Raw genomic sequence first — 21,397 nt, forward strand, 5'->3', positions numbered from 1 at the left:
TTGTCCACCTTGTACATTAATGTGCATGGTGGGGCACCATTGCGTAACCAACAACTGTGGTAGCTGCACGCATAAATGTTACCCTAATCAACCGATTGCAACCAGCAAACCAACTCGTTATGCTTAGGTGGGTATTACTTTAGAAATTTTTTTTGTGTTGTATTTGTAAAACTTTATTTTTTTATGTAACAATGTCTTTACAGATGCACCAATGCTTCATAAGAATTTTTTTTTTCCTCTCCTTTTAGATAAGAAGAAATAAAAAAAGGATGTACTTGAATAAATGAATGTACAATTATTGACACTTTGTGTTTTCTTGTATGATTAGTAAAATCTAAACCTAGTTTGTAATTAACTGGAAATTCAGCATAACTTCAATGCAATGTTATTATATATTATATGGAAACTGGGTTTGGTGTTTACTGGACTTCTTTTTAAGCAAAGATAAAAATAAGCAGATAATAGACTGTGGCTTAACAGTAGCAGTAAATAGTGTATAGCCAAATTAACAGTAGGATGGGCAATCGAGTCGCAAAAGCATGGTATTTTTTTGTAAATGTTATGCCAGAAAAACTATTTAAGAATATTTTAGGAACTTAAAATCGAGGATTGAACTTAAGAAAACGATATGAAAAGCTGATTGAAATTTGAGAAGTTATAGTGATACTTAAGAAAGTTAAGGACCTTTTGCCGATTACAATTTGGAAAGTTTTTTCTGGACAAAAAAAAATTCTGATAAGAGCATGCGCAGTAAATGTTTAGCAGCTGCGAAAACTTAAACGTTTTTTGTTTTTTGTTTTTAATGAAACGTTTTCTTTGTGAAATACAAACTATTCCATAAACTGCTGATGCTCATAACATGTTTTTATAACCACGGAAAAATTGTCCAATATTTCTTAAAGACTTCGTTGGACTATATCTATTAAGTCTTGTAACAAAAAAGATTATGAAACTATGATTATGAAACATATAAAGGAAACTGTATTAGACCAGCTTATATTTAGTGCCAATAGAAATTCACGGCGAAAAAAATTTATTAAGAATTCTTAATAAGAATGTGATATTTTGTTGCTGTGCTTCTTGTGGTTTTTCTTTTTTTTTTTTTTTTGTCGTGAATTTCTATTGGCCCTATTTATATTAGAGTACTTCGGACTTTTACAAATCGTTGTAACATTTTTAGTATCTTGCATGAAACTGTGGTTATTGATGCTTCAGAACAATTTTAAAGTTAGTTTTCTTGGAATGTTCTCATTACTTTTTCATTACTGAATAATAACAAAAGTTTGAAAGTAATTTTTTTGGAATGCTTAAAGACCACACACGATACAATAACGATAACAACGAGGTGTAACAATACAAACGATGGATGCCTCTTAACATTTGGGATATTCTTTGCAAAATAAAGATCTTGAGGTTGATGTTTTAACAATACCAATTAAAATTAATTACATATTAAATGTTAGGAGAGTCTAAGATCTTTACTAAAGGCTTTTTAGTCAAATTTTTAGTCATATTCTTGTCAAAGTGAAATCAAACTCTTTTTATCCACACGTTTTCACGTTTTCACAGTTTTAGAAAGATTGTCACAGACTTTTTATTTTGAAAAATGTTAAAACAAAAAAAACTAAAAAAAAAAAAAAACTCTTTAGCAATAAGTCAGTCACAAAATCTCTAGGGCCAGGTCCGCATGTTTCAGGAGCCCAGTTGTCACACTCCGAGAGTTATATCCATTTTTCACAGGGTAAACTGTTATTATCAAATATGCAGCAAAAATATTCTTGCTCATATCTTCTTTTGCTTATGTAAATTGATCTATTTTACATTAAATGGTGGCATAGTGGTGTAGAATGTATGACCGATGTAAAAAATCAGCTATAGAGAAAGTAATTTTTTTTACTTTCTCTATAGCTGATTTTTTAGATTGGTCAATTCTTCTGTTATTTTCCTTGTACCAGCCATGTTGCATTTTTTAAATATTGCAACTTTGTGTAGTCAAAACAAAAAATTTTAAGAACTAAGTTTAGATTAAAAATATTATTAGTGCAAAAGATGTCTTTTTTTTTTAAATCTATGATGGGGAGTCGGAAGAAAAAAAAAAAGACTCCGGACTCCCGGAAAACCGACTTCCGACTCGACTCCCGACACTTTTTGGTAACGCTTCAGTTGATGTATCCAGTGAAAGAAAAATGTTTATGTCAAAAAAACTAGAAATAAAGTTGATAATAGTAAACTTTTGGCATTATATTTAAGTTTCAGAGATATGCAAAAATTAAAGCTTTAGAAAAATACTTTAATTACCTGTATTAAATCAGGCATACGTAGGAGTTCGATAATTTTATTTTATACAGATCTTTGATCTAAGATAAAATACATATTTCTTAGATGAGTTTGGACTAATAAAGAGAATTTATCATTTACCACGATGTATAAGCTAATTTTAAAGAGAAAGCTGGAAACGAAATGTTTTTCTTGAATCTTTTTTTTAACAACTTCATAATGAAACAATTTTGTTTAAGGAAAATGTTTTTCTTAACGTAAATGTTAAAAATATTTTGGTTAATAAAACTGTTGGTGCAAACATCTTTCTCCATCAGATTCCAGTAAGATTTTCTTTAGCTAAATTTTTGTTAAATTCTGTTGAGCGTTGACAATCATGTCCACATTTTCTGGGTGTAGAAGGCTTCTGCAATCACTGACCATTTGAGCACTTGCAGAAAATAAACTTTTGCTGTTTACTGAGGTTTCAGGAATGTAGAAAATTTTTCTGACAGCAAGCTCATTGATCTGACTTTAATGCTGAGTTTGATCCAAATATGCCGATATGGAAGGCTTATCTTCAATGATTTGGTTTTTGGCTTTATTGAACACGCCCAATTTCTTCAGCATTGCACCTTTGCAGAGTGATGAAGATTTCAAATAGCATAGGCTAATTTTTTGCATCCACAATCAGGATGCCTTTTCTCAATTTCATCTTTAAGGGCTGTTAAGAATTCGATAACTCCTTTGTTTTTGGTCTGTTTCTTGGGAATTTCCAGAGTTTTAGACAGTTTGTACAACTGAGAAATCAACTTTGGAACAGTCATAAGATCGGATGAGAGAATTTCTGAAGAATTTTTGATTTCTTCGAATGCTGGCAACACGAGAGCTATTGTTTTAAACCCATCTAATGTAGGAATTCTTCAGCAAAGTGAAGAAGTCGGATCTTCTTCTTCGATAGCTTCCAGTGCAACACGGAGATGAAGAATGGATTTCACCATCTAGATATTTTGTTGCAACAGGGGTGATCCATCCAAAAGCTACATTTCCTTTCAGCGGCAATAATTCTTTCCATTTCTAGTGGACAATTGTTGACATATCGCGAGGTTAGAATTATTTTGTTCTATCTCCAAGTTTAAACGTTTGGAGAAAGTTTTTGATTTTTTTCTTAAAGTAAAAATTATTTAAAATTTTAGCCTTAATTTTTAAAGATATAATAACTTATGCTTTAAATGATTTATGTTTAAACAAATTATTTAGAAAAAAAACTTGTAAAATAGAGCACATTTTAGAAGTAATCATTACTTACTAAAATTAATAACTCATTTTCTCCCAACTTTTAAAATTGGAGATAGAACAAAATAATTCTAACCTCGCGATATGTCAACAAGGTTTTGAATGACTCAATGGTTTGCGCAATTGTGGGTAGTTTTACAGGCTCCATACGTTTGGAAACAACTAGATTGAGGTGATAATCAATGCAGATTTGACTGTTGGTAATTTTAAATATTGGCGCTACTGCTTTGATGTTTGCTCCCGAATTATGTACTGCAACTTCTGTTGCGCCTAGAAGAAATTTGGGAATTTCTTTAATAATTTTTTAAAGTTCTTTTGAGATTGCAGCAGTTTTGTGGCTTCACTTGAAAGAAACACAACCTACATCAACATTCTTCTGATTAAAATCCTTGTCAATGTAGTGCAATGTTGTTGAATTGTGCAAGTCATTGTTACGACTGGTCCATATGTCTGTTGTAAATTCTACACCGTCGCATTCTGGAAGATCAGCTTCCATCCTGGAATCCACAGCTTTGTTTATCTAATATTAGAGAAGAGGAAGTTTATTCCTGGAAAATGTTGTTGTAATCATTGATCGTGAGCTTTGCCAGATACTTTGAAGCCCATTTTCGGAATCCTTCATTCTCCACAAAGCTGAAAGTAAGTTGGCACAGATAAGCATTTTATCTAGTTTTGATCAAACTCTAGCTAACGACGAGTCGTCAGCTAGAATAATTGAGTAGTTAAACAAGAGCAGTTTCATCTCCATAAATAAAGAAATAGACTTCATTGATTAATCTTTAGCCATCAATTTTCTTTTCTTGGTTTGAGGCTGCAATCAAGTGTCCTGTGTACTGATGTACACATCTTGTTGTCTATAATATTAATCTGCCTCGTTGATTGCCGATATATTTTTCTTCAGTTTTCAACTCGTTTTTTTCTATTCCTTGCAGTCTCTTTTTTCGTAACTATGGTTTTAAGATCGGTGTGACATCTTTCAAGGTAACTCCTCATCCCTGCAGTAAAAACCAATGTCTTTTTCAACCAATTGGCACACAACGATGTTTTTATCAAAAATGTAATAAAAATTTTAATTAACTGATAATTTGGTGTCCACCCACGCAAATGAAGGTTAAGTAAATTTACTCACAAAATTTAGTTAACCTTCATTTGCAAATGAAGAATTTGAATGTAAACCAAGGAAAAAATTACATTAAAATTACGACAGACTTCGTAATTTTTATAAATTTACAGAAAAAATTACGACTTATCAAACCTTCTCTTAAAAACCTAATTTCTTAATCCTACGGAACTACCCATTTGTAAAACAGATGTATAATCACTTTGCTTACGAGTTGCAACTTCTCTTTCTCTGGTACAATAAATTACTTATATTCTTGCTTTGTTCCTTTGTTTCTATTGTTTCAAACAGATATTGTTATTTAAATAATACGTTATAAATAATACATGTACAATAAAGATATTGTTCTTAAACAAATTATTAACTAATAATAAAATAAATAATGTGTATTAATTCTTTAAATAACAATATCAGTAAATTTTTGGCAAATTTTAAATTTAAGTACAGTTAAAAATATCATTTATTAATAACTGCATTTAAACTGTATTTTATCAGAAATTTAGAAAAAATCTGAAAAAAGACTATAAAAAACCAAATAAAGCCAGCAAGTATTACAAGTTCACATTATACACACGTATTTTGATGTAATCTAAAGAGAAATTTAATTGCTAAAGTTAAATCATCGATTACAAAAAATTTCTAGCGAAATTAACTTACAAAATATATTATTTGTTCGAAGTCAACCAAATTATCAGTACTTATCAGTAAGGGTTGGATCCAGTGTTCCGTAGTAACCGTTGTTTCCATAACAACTCTGCTAGCTTATTCTTACTAGCGTAGTAACCGTAGTTTCCTAACAATTCTACTCGCTTATCTCATAATTTTCTTGTGTTGATAACTTATACTACTCAAGCATTAAGATTTTACTTATATAAAGAGGATTTAGCAATTTGGGGTACCATTCAACTGGGAATTTTTTGTATCCCAATTGAATGCTCAGATAATTAACAAATTCATGACGCAACGAATAAAGTATGTCCTCAATGTATATTTAGAAAGTTTGCAACTCAAAAGCCTTGAACTAGACGATTTTATAAAACTACAATAGCAAATATTTACAATTAGTAACAATAACAAACATAAAGGGAAACACGTCATGGCTGTAGTTTTCGTTATTGTTTATCCCTTCCTAGTAGCAAAAGCTTCAATTATGGCGTATACATACTCTATACAATACAAATCTTACATAAAAATACTAACCTCAATTTAATGAAGCATTGTATTGATAAAAAAAACTTATTTAGCCAAACTAAAACAGTGTTTTTTAAATCATAAACTGTTAAGTCCACAGGAAAGATAAAATGACTACAATACTAACCTCACATAAAATGCTTAAATAATTTTAAATAAGTATATTTATATTTATAAATATGACTTCAGGATCGCGTCAATACTATTACAATAACTAGGATAATTTGTTTCGTCTTATTATCGAACTAAAATTGTACATCCTTTTTGACAAAATTCTTTGCAAAATATTATAAAAGCTTATAGAGAGGTGATATTCTTGATCAAAAAAAACTTTGAAAATCCAACAAGTTCTAAAGATGAAACTCTTTGTTGCGCTGTTGTTTGTTTTATACCTGGAGAGCGGGGAATCAAAAAATAAAAGTAAAGTAAATTAAAATTTGTTATATATATATATATATATATATATATATATATATATATATATATATAAGGGTGGTCCTTATTCATTACAAAAAAAATTTTCTTCAGTTTTCTGACGGGGCACCCCCTTCAATGGTTGACGTTTATGAAAAAATAATTGTACTGAAAATTTTATTTGAAAAAAATACATTTTAGGGGTCTCTACCGCAGAGTTTATATCTATAAAAAGCCCACAGAAGGCTCATATGCTCAGTATTCTACAATATGAATGATTAGGACAAATATGATCACAGAGCACAACATTGCTTTATTGAAGCACATCTGAAAAAACTAAAGACTTGTCTTATCTATGTTTTGGTGTGTCCATTGCAAAAGGAACGTTAACAATATCTTTGAAATCTGTTTTACAACGAAAAGTAGTTTTAAAAAGTGAACTTTAACATGAAAATGTTGATGATGTTAAGAACAACTCTGATACTTATTTAGTGATTGAAAAGGGAAAAAAGCTGTTTGTAATTGTATTATTTTGATAGAGAGATAAATAAATTTTTTTTCATTTAGAAATAATGGAAATTTAAAGAATCGGAAAAATTTTGTCCCACACTTCCGACTGCTCCTCAATTAGATATTCATAGTGATCATGTTGCTCGTTCTGCATTTAGATTGAAAAAAATTATTGAAATTCGACGTTTACTAGAATCTGAACAATCCATTAAAGAAAAGTTTTTAAGTAATATTATAGAATCTCAAATGGAATTAGCAATACTGACACAACACTTACAGCTGAATCTTTCGGATAAGGTATTGTTAATGTTGGACTATTGTTTGGTAATGTTGTAGCACCATTAGTAGTAGCTATTGAGGCAACAGCTTTAGACTTAGGATTTCTAAGTATTATAGATGAGTTTGTTAATAAAAAGGTTATTAAAAAGGCTGAAAAACATGAAAAGATAACAACATTAGCAGAGGCAAATTTTAGCACTATTATTGATTTTGTTTGAAATGAATGAATTTGTTTCACAACGAAGAATTTTCTATTGTTCTAAGTGAATTGATAAAAGTATAGAGAGATGAGGAAAGAGATAAGACAGAATACACATAATTGGATAAATGAAAACGAAAAAAAATCACTCATTGATAAAAGGAGAGAAGAAGTTATGAGCACTGTAAATGACTTCGTGCAAAAAATTAGTGAGTGGACTAAATTCTTGTCAAGCGTGCGAGATAGAGCTCTATGAAGCATGAATTTCTTGTTTTTGTCGAACATGAATTTTGTGTTTCATGTAACATTAAAATCATGTTACATAAAGCATATTGTTTATGTTTTAAATAATTATCATTAGTAAAAAGAATGCCTTTACTAAAAATTGGTAGAAAAAAGAGGTTATTTTGTCTCGGAATATCTCAAAGTGAAGCGAGATGTAAAAGATTTGGGAATAGGGGTTATAAATGGAATAATATACTAAAACCTACGTGGAATGAATCCAAAACTGGTAAAGTTGTGAGAACCACAATATTCTTACCAAAGTACCCAAATGTTATGCTAGATAGATTTGTCTCGTAAAAAAGCTGGTAATCAAAGATCAAAGGAATAAACTTGTTTCAATTTGTAATGAACTAAAACGACAAAACTTCTTACAATACAAACTCTTACAAAAAGGTAATACTGTCGTTACAAAAGTATTTTTATAAACAAAAAAACACTGATTTAAACAACACTGATGTAATATGGAGGTGCTGGATTAGGGCTGCTAGCTCGAACGTGTTCAAGTTCGAACGTTCAAACTTTACGCCAAAATTTTAATGTTCAGGTTCGAACTTTTTTCGCTTAAAAGTTCGAACTTTCAGAAGAAATGCCTAAAAAATTAAAACATTAATTAAAAATAAAACATGGCTACTTTCAAAGACGTTAGCACATCTAGAAGATCTGAGGTTTGGGATTATTTTGAATTTTCCCAAGAACTGCAACAAGCCAAATGTAAAATTTGTAAAGTTTTATTAAAAACTCCTGGCTCAACAACAAGCACTATTACAAGACACTTATAAACGAAACATAAAATTGACATTATTAAATGTAATACCTTGGCCTCTGAGGCTGTCGAAATTAGTCATGTTCCTAAAATACCAAGAATTGAAAACTTTTTTAGTTCTGGGATTAAAACTTTACCTGAAATCTTGAGCAGATTGACTGCTATTGATGGAATAAGTTTTACAACCATTGCTAATAGTCAAGTTTTGCAATCAGCATTTCGTGCTCAAGGATTTAATTTGCCCAAAAGTCATCAAACTGTTCGCGATTTAGTGATGAAATACTTTGAAACAATCAAGAAACAAGTAATTGCTTCATTACAAAAAGTCATTTTAACTAATGGAAAATTTAACCTAACATTTGACGAGTACACATCAGTTAAAAACAGGAGATACATGAATTTGAATATTCATTATAACGGAGGATTTCAATCTCTTGGAATGTTAAGGGTACATGGCACAATGCCAGCATCGAAAGCCATTGAACTAATTAATAAAAAACTTAATTCATTTGGTTTAAACTTAGACAAAGATGTTGTTGCCTTTGTTACAGATGGAGCCAGTTTGATGAAAAAAATTGGCTATGACACTAAACCAGAACATCAAATATGTTACAATCATGCTATCCATTTATGCGTAATTGATGTGCTTTTTAAAAAAAAAAGTGCTGCACTACCAAACGATGATTTTGACAATGAACCTGTTGATACCATTGAAGTTGGTGATACCATTGAAGTTGGTAATAACAATGAAGTTAGTGAAACCATTAAAGTTGGTGATACTATTGAAGTTGGTGATACTATTGAAGTTGGTGATACTATTGAAGTTAATGATTCAATTGAAGATGTTAATGAAGATTATGGTGGTGAAAGTGAGGAAGAAGATGAAAATTCGATTGATTATGTTGAAACAATTAAAATATCTACTGAAAATTTGGTGCCCTCATTGAAAACTGAATTTCAATAGCCGGTGGCCAAAATTCCAAAATTGGTACAAATGTTTCGTAGATCACCTGTAAAAAATGATGATGATTTTCAGCCAAATATTGTTAAAGCATTTGGAAAAGAGAAAGCTTTGATTTGTGACTCCAGGACAAGGTGGAGCAGCACAATTGTTATGTTAGAACGGTTTTTGGAAGTCCAAAAAGAAATAAAAATAGCTTTTAATTAGCAAAAACACCGATTTTCCTCTTTCTAAGAATGAACTTGATAAAGTTAATAACATTTGTGTTGCCCTAAAGCCGCTCAAACTAGCTATTGAAGCACTTTCCAAACGTGATGCTGGTTTATTGTCTTCTGAAATTATAATTCAATTCATCCGGAAAAAATTGAATGAAGCCAACACGCCAATTAGTCAACTTGTAAAACAGCAATTTAAAAAAAGAATTTTTATATAAATATTTAAATATTTATCAAACCCAGATGTTTTGAATCAAGATGATCAGTTTGGGAATAAAATAAAAAGAAACTCTATAGCAAATATTGCAACCTATCTTATTCAAAGATTATTCCAGTTTAGCGAGGAAGACTCTGATGCTGATGGAGAAGTCAATAACAGTGATATAGCTGATGATATGAAAAATGCTGACATGAAATTGACTTTAGCTCAAGAACTTAAATGTTTCATTAAAACATCTGATTTTCAAATGACAGTAGACAAAGGTGAACTTGGATCTAACCTCATTAAAAAGGAAATGGCTCTTTTTGAAGCCAGCAAATCAAGACCCAAAAATTTAGAAATGCTTTTTAATGCTCTTAAAACTATTCCTCCGACATCTGTGGAGGCTGAAAGGGCTTTCTCTAGCCTAGGATTATTTGCTACAAAAATAAGGAGCTCATTACGGGATGATACATTAGATGCATTAACATTTTTAAAACAAACACTTAAAAATACTGAGTGATGTTGTTTATTCTAAAATAGACAATTTTTTCAAGTTAAATGTAGTGAAAATGAGAAGCGGGTCTCAATAATAAACAGTTTTGTTTTTATAAATAAACAGTTTTATGAATAGATAAATAAACGGTTTTGTTTTTAACTTGTACTCTTTTATTTTGCATACTTTATTACATTAAAAAAAGTTCGAAAATGTTCGAACTTTTTTCCCAAATAGTTCGAACATGTTCAAGTTCGAACTTCTAAAAAAAAGTTCGAATTGGCAGCCCTATGCTAGATTCTTTGATAGCATTTCAAGAATGCTCATAAGGCTGTTTACAAGCAAGGGATTGCATCTGCAGTTGTTGATGCTGGTAAAGATGCTGTTAAATAGATTGGTTAAAAGGCTTTAGATGTTTGTCAAGTTGCTGCAGTTGATATTGTAACAAAACTAATAGATGAAACTGCAGCAAAGATACTTACTCCAAAATTACAGTCTATATTGAAAAAACACATTTGGACCGAGCAATGTGACACAAAAGTAAATGATATTTTGCAAAAGTAAGTAGACCCGTTGACTGGTTTAACAGATATTAATGCATTGATTGATGGAAGTGGTATAAAGAAAGCTATTTATTTTTGAAAAGTTAATACTTAAGTTGAACAGACAAAAACCAATGCAATCTTTAATAAAAAATAATAGTTAAAGGATCTAGAACAACATCTTTCTGGTCATATGCAATTTATTATAAGATCCGAAAGATCCACGGAGTGAAGCTCGACAAGGAGCAATGACGCACAGCGCTAAAAATATTTTATTTAATTTATCAAATGAAAATATAAGTAAATTTTGTTGCTCACAAAAAATTATATCTGCACAGTTAAAAATACCAAAGTCAAAAGAATTTAAACTGATTATTCAAATATAAGAAACATCGAGTTTTTTTTTTTTTTTTTGGATAACCAGTTTGAGTTCATTTTTATTAGATTAACATCAAATTCGAATGATGCACTAAGTTATGACGTAGCTGATTTAATTTTATTTGATGATGAATCTGTAGCTTCACACGTCAAGCGTGATTCGCAAGCTCTCCTGACGCTTTCAGTGACACCTGATATAACTAACACTCAAATTGACTGGAATAAGTGAACCTGCAATTTATAATAATAATAATGTAACGAAATTGTAAATTGTAAATAAAAATTAGTTAAAGAAAATGAAATTTAAAAAATAATGAGACCATGATTTTAAATTGCTCAAAAAACAGATCAAAAAAACATGCAAAAAAAAAAAAGATAGACAAAAGAAACTTTTTAGAATATTTAATCAAAAAAGAAAACTCTCTTTTGAGAAATCTCGCAAATGTTTCTACAAAGCATCTGCGAATCGAAACTTTTCTTATTACGATACGATAAGATATCGGAAAGTGCGTATCGTTAGTTTCGATATATTACGATTATATTGTACCCAAAAAATTTGCACGATAAAGTTTCAATAATTATTGATTCATTACGATATCAATCGTTCAGTTACGATAAATATCGTAATTCATATCGTAAATACGATAGCGATACTTATCGATTCATTACGATGTTTTTTACTTTTTCGGACTAAAAAAATAACTTTTTAAAAACCTAAATAACTGTAATAAAATTACTGATAGATAGATATAGATAGATATAGATAGATATAGATAGATATAGATAGATATAGATAGATATAGATAGATATAGATAGATATAGATAGATATAGATAGATATAGATAGATATAGATAGATATAGATAGATATAGATAGATATAGATAGATATAGATAGATATAGATAGATATAGATAGATATAGATAGATATAGATAGATATAGATAGATATAGATAGATATAGATAGATATAGATAGATATAGATAGATATAGATAGATATAGATAGATATAGATAGATATAGATAGATATAGATAGATATAGATAGATATAGATAGATATAGATAGATATAGATAGATATAGATAGATATAGATAGATATAGATAGATATAGATAGATATAGATAGATATAGATAGATATAGATAGATATAGATAGATATAGATAGATATAGATAGATATAGATAGATATAGATAGATATAGATAGATATAGATAGATATAGATAGATATAGATAGATATAGATAGATATAGGTAGATATAGATAGATATAGATAGATATAGATAGACGTAGATAGATATAGAAAGATATAGATAGATATAGAAAGATATAGATAGATTGATAATACATTTAACAATAATAACAATAATATTCAAAAACCCCATTCCTATGACATTCATTTGGCATTCAAATTTACTTGAATAAATAAATATTTGAAATAATAAAATTTTATTTGTTTTTTGTACTGACTTTGTTTTATGTTAAAACCTAATAAAAGTTTCAGATCATTATGGTTGTGTACAGTGGACCAGGTGGTGGACAAAAGTAAAAAAAAAAAACATTCTCAAAAATGACATCAATGTATACCAATGACATCAATGTATACCATTTTATAGCTTAAACATCCAGCTTTTCTAAAATGTATATATTTTTGTATAATTATCATGCCGTTTGCATTCTAAGCTGTTGATAAAAATGTTTTTTTTTCAAAATATTTTTTTCAAATTTTAAATTTTTTGTGTTACAAATAAGGATAAAATAATTAATAACCTTAAAAACTCTTGTTTTATTGAATAGTTCAAGAATTATCTTTCAAATGAGCTGCTGCAACACCATTTTGCACGTAAGTCATGTCAAATAAATTGATTTCTAATAATGGCATAATTAAAGTGTTTTTTTTAGTTAAAATTTCACTTATAAAATTGAGTACTTTAGCGGTCAAAGGTGCTTCAGTAATTTGAGACATGAGATAAGTTATCCAATATGAGACATGAAATACGTTATGTACATTATCAATATAAATTTGATTTACTATCCGCATATGTCCGCATGGTCTCTATTAATGATTTTTACAAGTTAAATGATGTATCCGATTTTATGTGGCAAAAACATAATATGCATTTTATTCAAAATGGTTATGTAATAATTGGGTCTCAGTTCGACAAGATTTGTGTTAAAGGCTTATTTTGATAATTATACATCTTGAACAAATAAAACTTGGACTTGTTATTGATGTCCCTAAGGCGGGTGATTCAGGTACATCGAATGATAGAAGTACTGGGAGACGGTTTTTTGAGAATCCTTAAATAGTATCTAGCATTACCGAATTTGATTTATGCTTAATGAAAATGATTTATTTTGTGTAACAAACATTATCCTCAGGATTGCATTTCGATCCAGATGCTTTCCAAGTGTATTGTGTAAATGTTGCAAATAGATATGTAGAACTGTATTCATGGTATTGTATGCCATAAAGCTTACATCGTATTTTATCACAGGGACATGAAGTTGTACAACAACTTTCATCACCTACTAGATCGCTTTCTGAAGAAGCTAAAGAATCACGCAACAAAGATTTTAAGAAATTTCAAGAGCATTTTTCACGCAAATTTTCCCGAAAAAAAACTAACATGGATGTTTTAAGAAGGCTTCTTTGTTCCTCAGATCCAAGTAGTTACAGAAAAAAAAAGTTCAAGCAATAAGAAACCATTTGATCCAGAAGTGATACAACTTTTAAGACCACCTTTATTTTCTGTTACATCATAATCAATACCCTCTTGAATATTTTAGAGAATTGGTTTTTGTGAAATATGTAAAAAAAAAAAAAATTTTAACCACAACTTTTCTATTATTATAAACACAAAAAAGGTTTAAGCTTTTTTTATATGGAGTAGGTAGTTCCAAGAAATATAAAATTGAGCCCTGGAACTGTATAAAAACACCTAAAATTAGTGATTAGCTATTTATTTAATCTTTCAAATACATAAAATAGTTTTCAATCAGACAGCCACGTTAATATTAGTCTAGTTTATACTTTCGTTTTTAAAGAAAGTCATTTAAGCTAGCTGCAATGCAAAATAAACGGTTGCTAGGCATTTCAGGTAGCCCTATCAACCGAATAAAACATCCAACAGTGCCACTACATTTGTTGTATGAAAATTTGTTAATCTAGTAATTATGGCGGTAATACGATAAATATTTTAAAAATTATTACTTTTGTCCAGTTAATATTGATTTTGGTAAAAAAAATGTTGCTAAGCAATTTAGGTATCCGTAGCAAGCAAGAATTTAAACTAATTTCACTATTGAAACTGTAATCCCCAAACTAGTAAACGGTGAAAAAATGGCTCTAAAATTTTTTTTATATAATGAGTTATTAGTTTTGTCCAGTTAAAGTGTAGTGTAGCCCTCTGTGTAGTGTTTTAACCGAAATCCCGGCCGAAACAGAAAAAGTAAAAAGTTGTTGAAGCAGAAATTTTGGATTCAGTTTCGGCCGAAACCGATACCAAGGCTGAAGGTTTTCATTCGCTGCAATTGGCGGCAACATTTCAGCTAGGCGATATTTTAATTACATAACAAGTATTTATTATTATTAAAAAAAAAGTGGATTTTCCTGCATTTTAATTGAATTAACCACAACTATTATAACTATTTAGAGAAAGAAAAATTTTTCTTTTTCAAAAAATTAAAAATTTTTTGGAATGCTTTTGTTTTTATTTTAAAAAAACAAACAATTGAATTTTCCTCCTAACCGCCTGAGCCGTTTTTTAACAACTTAATCTAAAAAAAGCGATTTTTAATTTTTATCAATATTTTAATCAATAAGTTAAGAAAATATATTGCATAATAACTTAACATTTAGTTATATCTAATACAAAGTATTGTAAAATATCGAAAAGTTTCGAAAACTAAACGAGATTTTATCGGAACGTTTTGAATCATATTGAAACTCAAAAAATATTGTTATACATTTTTAACGATAATTTATGCGATATTTATCGCTAAAACGATAATGATATCGTGCATATCGAAACCCAAAAGATATTTTATCAAAATCATGTCGTAACACATCGTAAAAAATATTGGTTAGTTCGATATTTTGATAACGATAAGCAGATGCTTACTTTTTACTGTCGATGTTGATGTAGCACAACGAATCAATGGTGAAATATATAACGATCTTTCTTCAAATCTGTCAGATTAAAAGTAAAAAATTACCTTTCTTATAACACAAAAACAAAGCTTTAAAATGGTTTAATGTATAACGAAAGTAGGTTTATTAGATAATGCTACATATGGCCTGGTAGATGCTAGCTTTCGTTTTGATATAGAAATAATTTTAAAAGCTGCTGGTTTAGATGACTTGTATAATGCCAGGATTGATCGTATTATTAATAAATTTGAGAAATTTATTGGAAATGGTAGGTAGTTGGATGTTTGAATCGAAAGTTTAATATCCAGCCACTACCATCTCTAAAATTTAACACTGTTAAATATGACCCACTAAAAGGGAGCTCATAGTTGCCACTTTCTAAAAAACTCGCTGTAATTAACATTAAGAATGAAAAAGAATGAAGAAAAACTGCGGTTAATGATTCTTTAGAACCATTTTTAAAGTAATTTTCATGGAATGTTCTTATTATTTTGTAATTATTGATTAATCACAGAAGTTTTTATAGATTTTATAAATTTTATAAACTCTGGTTGTATTTTTAACAAAAATTTTGCAATATTATTGGCGCATAAATTTAGCAGGAAATTTTTTTTTGCAACCTAAAAAAAGTTTTTTCTGCTAATTTTATATATTCCCATAGAAGCAAGACAAAAGAAAGGATGGTTCCTCATATTCAGTATTTTCCTTAAAAGATAAATATATTGATATTGATGCTTTACCTATATCAATTGAATTGAATAAGTGTTACACGTTTGAATAAATATTAAATGTTTGAAGAGTTCAATCCAAAACCTTTATTAAAAGTTCTTTGCTTGCTTCCTTCGCCTTTTTTGTCAAGATAAATCCTAACAGTCTTTATCTTGTTTCAATTCATGTAGAAGAGACTGGGGCTTGTTGTCACATTTTTCTCGTCATTGACTGTTGTATGACTGTTCAAAGTCCAAATAACTTTTTTTCCTCAAAGTAATGGGGCGTAAGTACGGGCGTAGTTTGTAAAAAAAAGTTAAACAATTTTATTTATTGGAAAAAACTATTGAAATAAAAAGTACACATTTGAAGATGTGACGTCTTACTTTATACTTGAGCATGTTGTCATAGCTACGGAAAAATTGTCCTAGACTTTTTGTTATGAAAAATGTTAAAACAAAAAAGAAAAAAAGTTGTTAGAAAAAAGTCAGGGCCAGGTGTGCATATTTCAGTAGCCCAGTTGTCACGCTCAGAGCATTTCATCCATTTTAGTGTTAAATTTTAGTTAAACTCGAAAAGATTTTTCAAAAAATTTTAATTATTAAATTCCCATTTTTTCTAAATTAACTATAATCTTAATAATCTTATAGTAAATAATCTTATAGTAAATTTAGAATAAACGAAAATTCTTTATTTTTAGAAATACCTGACTTACAGGAAATCACTTTTATTGCGAGTTGCGCCATATATCTTTTTTCTCTGCCACTAAGAGAGAAAAAAAGTGTTGCAACTTCCTTTGTTTCGATTGTTTCCAAACTGAAACTGTTTTTAAAAGAAGCAATACACAAGCGGGCGCGAAACTTTTAACGAATTCCATATTTAAATACTATTAATACCATTAATATATAAAAGCTATTAATATCATTTATTAATATACAGGAATTTAAAAAAAAAAGTGAGAGAAATCAGTAAAAAACCCAATATACCCAGCAAATTCAATTTATACACAAGTGTTTGGGTGCAATGAAAGGAGATGCATTGTTAAAATTAAATCGTCGCATACAACAAGTTTTCTAATTTTGTAATTTGACCAAATCAACTTACAAATGTATTATTTAAAATCACAATAAAAAAAAAAAGGGTTGGACCAGTGTTCAATTGCAACTCTTAGTTTCCATAATAATTCTACTCGCCTGTCTGTGTTGATAGTAATCGAATATTACAATTTTATTTATAAAAAGAGGGTTTGACAAAATGGGGTACCATTTAATTAGGAATTTCTGCATGATTGAATGTTTAGTTGGTAGTTAACAAACTCGCGACACAAAGATAAAACAAATAAAGTACTTAATGTATATTTAGAAAGCTTGCGATCAAAAAACCTCGAAACTACAATAACAAACATTTACAAATAGTAACAATAGCAAACCTAAAGGAAAAACGTCATGGCTGTAGTTTTCGTTATTGCTTATCCCTTGGCAATAATAAAAGCTGCATTTATGGTGTATACATACTTCATACAATACTAAGCTTACACGACATGAAATGTGCAAGTAGTTTTGATAAATATACGTTTATAAATATAGCTTCAGGATCGCGTCAATACAACTATAATTACTTGGATAATTTGTTTCATCTTATTATCGAACTAATATTGTACATCCTGCGTAAAATGTTATAAAAGTTATAGAGGGGTGATATTCTTCAAAATAAAAAGACTTTGAAAATCGAACAAGTTCAAAAGATGAAACTTTACGTTGGGCTGTTGTTTGTTTTATACCTGGGATGTGGAGAATCAAGATTTCTTAAGTTAAAATTAACTCGTAAGTTAAGATTAAATAAAAAAAAAAGAAGAGCACAACTCATGAAAAGCACTCGCAAAATAATGATGATCCACTTTACCTTTCTTTTTGCGAATTACATTTATTTTTTAAAAACAATTTTGTGTATTTCGCGTTCATGTTGTAAACAATTTTAATATTTTATTCTAATCTGTCCCCAGAGACTTATAATTGTTTTATATTTCATTTTAGCCTGTACCCAGGTTAATGCTTGCCTAATTGATCCCTGCATGAATGTTTTTTGTCCAACTGGTTATCAATGCATCCCTGATGACTGTGGAGGGTGCTTCTCCTCTTGCAAAAGTAAGAGTACCTTCAAGCTTAAATCTCGTTGCTTTTTGCTGTTGCATTAAGTTAACAATTTTTTCAACTTCGTTTCCTTTCAGAATGTTCAAATGCAATTGCTTGTCCAGCTTGCTCTTTAAGATGCGCGGTTGGTGAACATTGCGTTACGAACAATTGCGGTAGCTGCACGTACCAATGTGTACCTGATCAACTCTCTGTCAATCGGTACATCCATTCAGCTTTTTTAGATAGAATTTATTTTATAAACTTTTTTGTTCTGTTATATTTAGCTTGATAAAGTTTATTTCTTTTAGAAAAAAGTTCACAAGTTAAAAAGAAAAAAAAAAATTAAAAACAACGGAGTTGTTCATTAGTTAACTCGTTCTCTGTTTTTAGATAAAAACAAATGAAGATAAGAAAAGAAAAAAAATGAAGAAAATTGTAGTTAAATGAACAATCAAAATGGCGCAACATTTTGTAGTTTAAATCTTATCACTTGTAAAATGTAATAACGAAAAAATATAATAATGAAAACAAGTTTTTTTAGTGTTTTGTTTTGTTTTTTTTACGTAACTTTACATCACTGGATTTGTACGCAGTTTCTGTAACAAACTCTTGCATTAAAAACATTGAACTATAATAAACATTTGAACAGAAAAAGTTCTTTTTAAAAAGATAAGAGTTTACAAGATAGTTTAAACAAATACTTATAACATAATTGTTTAACAAAATATCTTTTTTACATATACATTGAAATAGATAATACAAAAAGCAAAAATATAGATAAAGCAAAAGTTGAACTGCATAAAACACCTTTTGTATTGTCAAACATAAGGACAGTTGGGGGGGAAAAAAAGTTTTTAAGTTCATTTTTTTTGTTTTTGAATTTAGAAAGTCACTAAAAGGTTTTTTCCTTAAGCATATTTATTTTAAAAAAATAAAAATTTGACAAATAAAATTTAACTTGGTTAAATGGTCCATTTTTACAAAATATCTAAACACAGCAGTCAAGTAAGACGTAAAAAAAAAAGGGCGAAAAAAAAAAACCGCTCTCTAGGATAAAATTCTAAAAAGGAACAATAAAATGAAGAAAACAAAAAAAGTTTACTTTCAGCAACAGAAAATTCGTTTCATTATCATGTAGTTGATTAAAAAACCGAACATTTTAAGGAAAATAATTTACCTTTTGATTAAAAAGTTTTTGTTGAAAATTGTGGTTGTAACAAAAAATTGTAAGGTTGTATTTGACGGTTAATATAGAGCATCTTTAAAGAACTGCTAGCACAATTTAAGTTATTAGAGATAAGAAGCAGAAAATCACAGCTTACGGTTTTTAATGAACATTTTAACCAACTTTATCCTTAAATGTTGTTGATTTAAAAATTGTGAATTTTGATATTAAAAATAATATTGTAGAGTATTTGTATTAAAAGAGTGTATTGAGCAATTTATTAACAAATTTTTTGTGGTTAAAAATCAAAAAACTTGTCTTAAATTGTAGTCAGATGCTTTTTAATAGTACTATAATGTAAAAAATAGGGTTGAAGTGGTTATTTTTTCACTTAATTTTCAAAGCAAATGTATTTAAGAAGGTTTTAAGAGCCAAAAAAAATTTGTTAATAAAGACCTATTTTTTTGTTTGTTTTACCAACTGGTCGTCCTTCAACCAGGTTTTAGATTTTTTTTTTTTTAAGCATTTTTTTGCATTTTGGGAGTAGTTTATACCTTGTGAGATTTTCATGCTATGTAAAAGCCAAGTCAAACCATGCTTTAAGTAGCAAATTAATATTTTGGTCTATAAAATGGAAACGGTATATGAAGCAAATAAACAATTTTAATAAAAATTGTTGGTGTTACATAGTAAAATAGTGACCGAATATCACAGTAATCGGTAACGTTTTGAGGTATAAGTAACAAAAAACTAACAAAATTTAAACTAAAAATGCCATAAATCTTTAACCAGTTAACCAATCCAACTGAAATTTTTTCCAGAATTTTGTGTGGTAATAGGCTACATTTGCACCAATTTATAAAGAGTGGTTCTCATTCTACAGGTGTGTCTTTTTGGCGCACTATGAAGTCAAAATCTCACTCAATTAGAACATTCAAATGAAATTATTTTCCGCGGACAAAATTAAAAGATTTCAAGATTTGCATCACAGAGTACCTTGGTGTGTGCGCTATCACCCCACTTAAGTGACGTTCTTGGGTCAGCTAGGTTGGCAATATCATGATAACCGTGCACTATAAGATTCCATCCATTCTTGCACCTTTTGTATTTATCAATTTAAAATTAGAGACTTTTTTTAGTAACTCTCTCTCTATATGTCTTTAAATGTTAGTTTTAAAATAGATACTCTTGTATTTAATGCATCTGATTTTGGTATAAATATTAAATAGCCTTCTAATTTTAAATAAAGATCATAAACCAGGTCCAATTGATTTACTCAGCTTATTTATCTGAAAATTACCATAAGCAAGGATTGCATAAGTTTTAATATTTTACAACTTATATAGCAAATGATCCCTTACAAATCCTTTGATCCTTTTCAAAGTTTGTCTTACCTTTTAGTAACTTTCCTTCCATATAGCCGTTGTTTAACAATATTCACAATACTTTTTATACACTATAAAATTACATACACTCTATTATCAGGCGTTCACTGTAATATGTAATACACATATAAACACAATATTCATAGAGTTTATTACGACTATAAGAATTTTATTTGGTGAAAAATACATGTTTATTTGATTTTGATTTGGTCATTTTTGATTCAATTTGGTCTCGATTTTGTAATAATGGATTAAACTGATTTTTTAGTTATTGATTTGATAATTATAATTTACCCCTTTTTTTTATTGATTGTTTTCCTTCAAACTTTGATCAATAGAGATCTTTTGAGATCAATAGGGATCTTTTGAGATCAATAGAGATCTTTTGAGAACATTAGAGATCTTTTGAGATCAATAGGGATCTTTGTTTAAAATTCCTTTAAAGTCTTGGTTTTATTATTTAATTTCATAACCCAAAGAAAAAATTTTATTTATTGCCCTTTACATAGATCAATCTATAGCTAAAAGGGCTTCGTCCTACGAGTTTTAACTTATAAGATCATTTTGCAGTGGTACTGCACTTTTTAAGTTTTAGTTTGACGTTTAGCTAACGTTTGTCCTCGTGGATTGTTAAAGTAAATACACAGTATATTTACGGTCTTAGACAATTTAAGTAAATTTATATCTTAAAAATTGATTAATTTAAATCTAATTTAATAATAAATATTTTAATAATTGCAAACTACACCA

At 29.0% G+C, this 21,397-nt stretch overlaps 1 protein-coding gene and 1 long non-coding RNA gene across 4 annotated transcripts; one reads left to right on the top strand and one right to left on the bottom strand.

Annotated features, from left to right (window-relative positions):
* Positions 1-2,461: 2,461 nt before the first annotated feature.
* LOC149880938 (uncharacterized) lies at positions 2,462-5,646 on the bottom strand. 3 transcript variants are annotated; one of them, XR_016445547.1, is made up of 4 exons: positions 5,330-5,646; positions 3,917-4,547; positions 3,629-3,822; positions 2,462-3,423 (listed from the first exon to the last, which is right to left on the bottom strand). It is a non-coding gene; the product is annotated as an uncharacterized LOC149880938 (long non-coding RNA). The 3 variants fall into 3 exon arrangements; XR_016445548.1 differs by lacking the exon at positions 5,330-5,646 and adding an exon at positions 4,884-4,949; XR_016445546.1 differs by lacking the exon at positions 5,330-5,646 and having other exon boundaries at positions 2,462-3,822; positions 3,917-4,973.
* A 503-nt stretch (positions 5,647-6,149) lies between these two features.
* LOC149880939 (uncharacterized) lies at positions 6,150-10,326 on the top strand. Its single transcript, XM_090068552.1, has 2 exons — positions 6,150-6,283; positions 6,845-10,326. Exon 2 carries the CDS (start codon positions 8,588-8,590, stop codon positions 9,275-9,277), a length of 690 nt encoding a protein of 229 aa, XP_089924678.1. The 5' UTR covers positions 6,150-6,283; positions 6,845-8,587; the 3' UTR covers positions 9,278-10,326.
* The last annotated feature ends 11,071 nt before the right edge of the window (positions 10,327-21,397 follow it).

This window comes from Hydra viridissima, unplaced genomic scaffold (genome assembly GCF_058129835.1).
Source record: "Hydra viridissima isolate aposymbiotic clone 2 unplaced genomic scaffold, HvirCarnegie_v1 scaffold_12, whole genome shotgun sequence".
Taxonomy (NCBI): Eukaryota; Metazoa; Cnidaria; class Hydrozoa; order Anthoathecata; family Hydridae; genus Hydra; species Hydra viridissima.

What these genes read in the sequence shown, in the direction of transcription:
- LOC149880939 (XM_090068552.1), top strand. Translation starts at nt 8,588, where the DNA reads ATGAAATACTTTGAAACAATCAAGAAACAAGTAATTGCTTCATTACAA.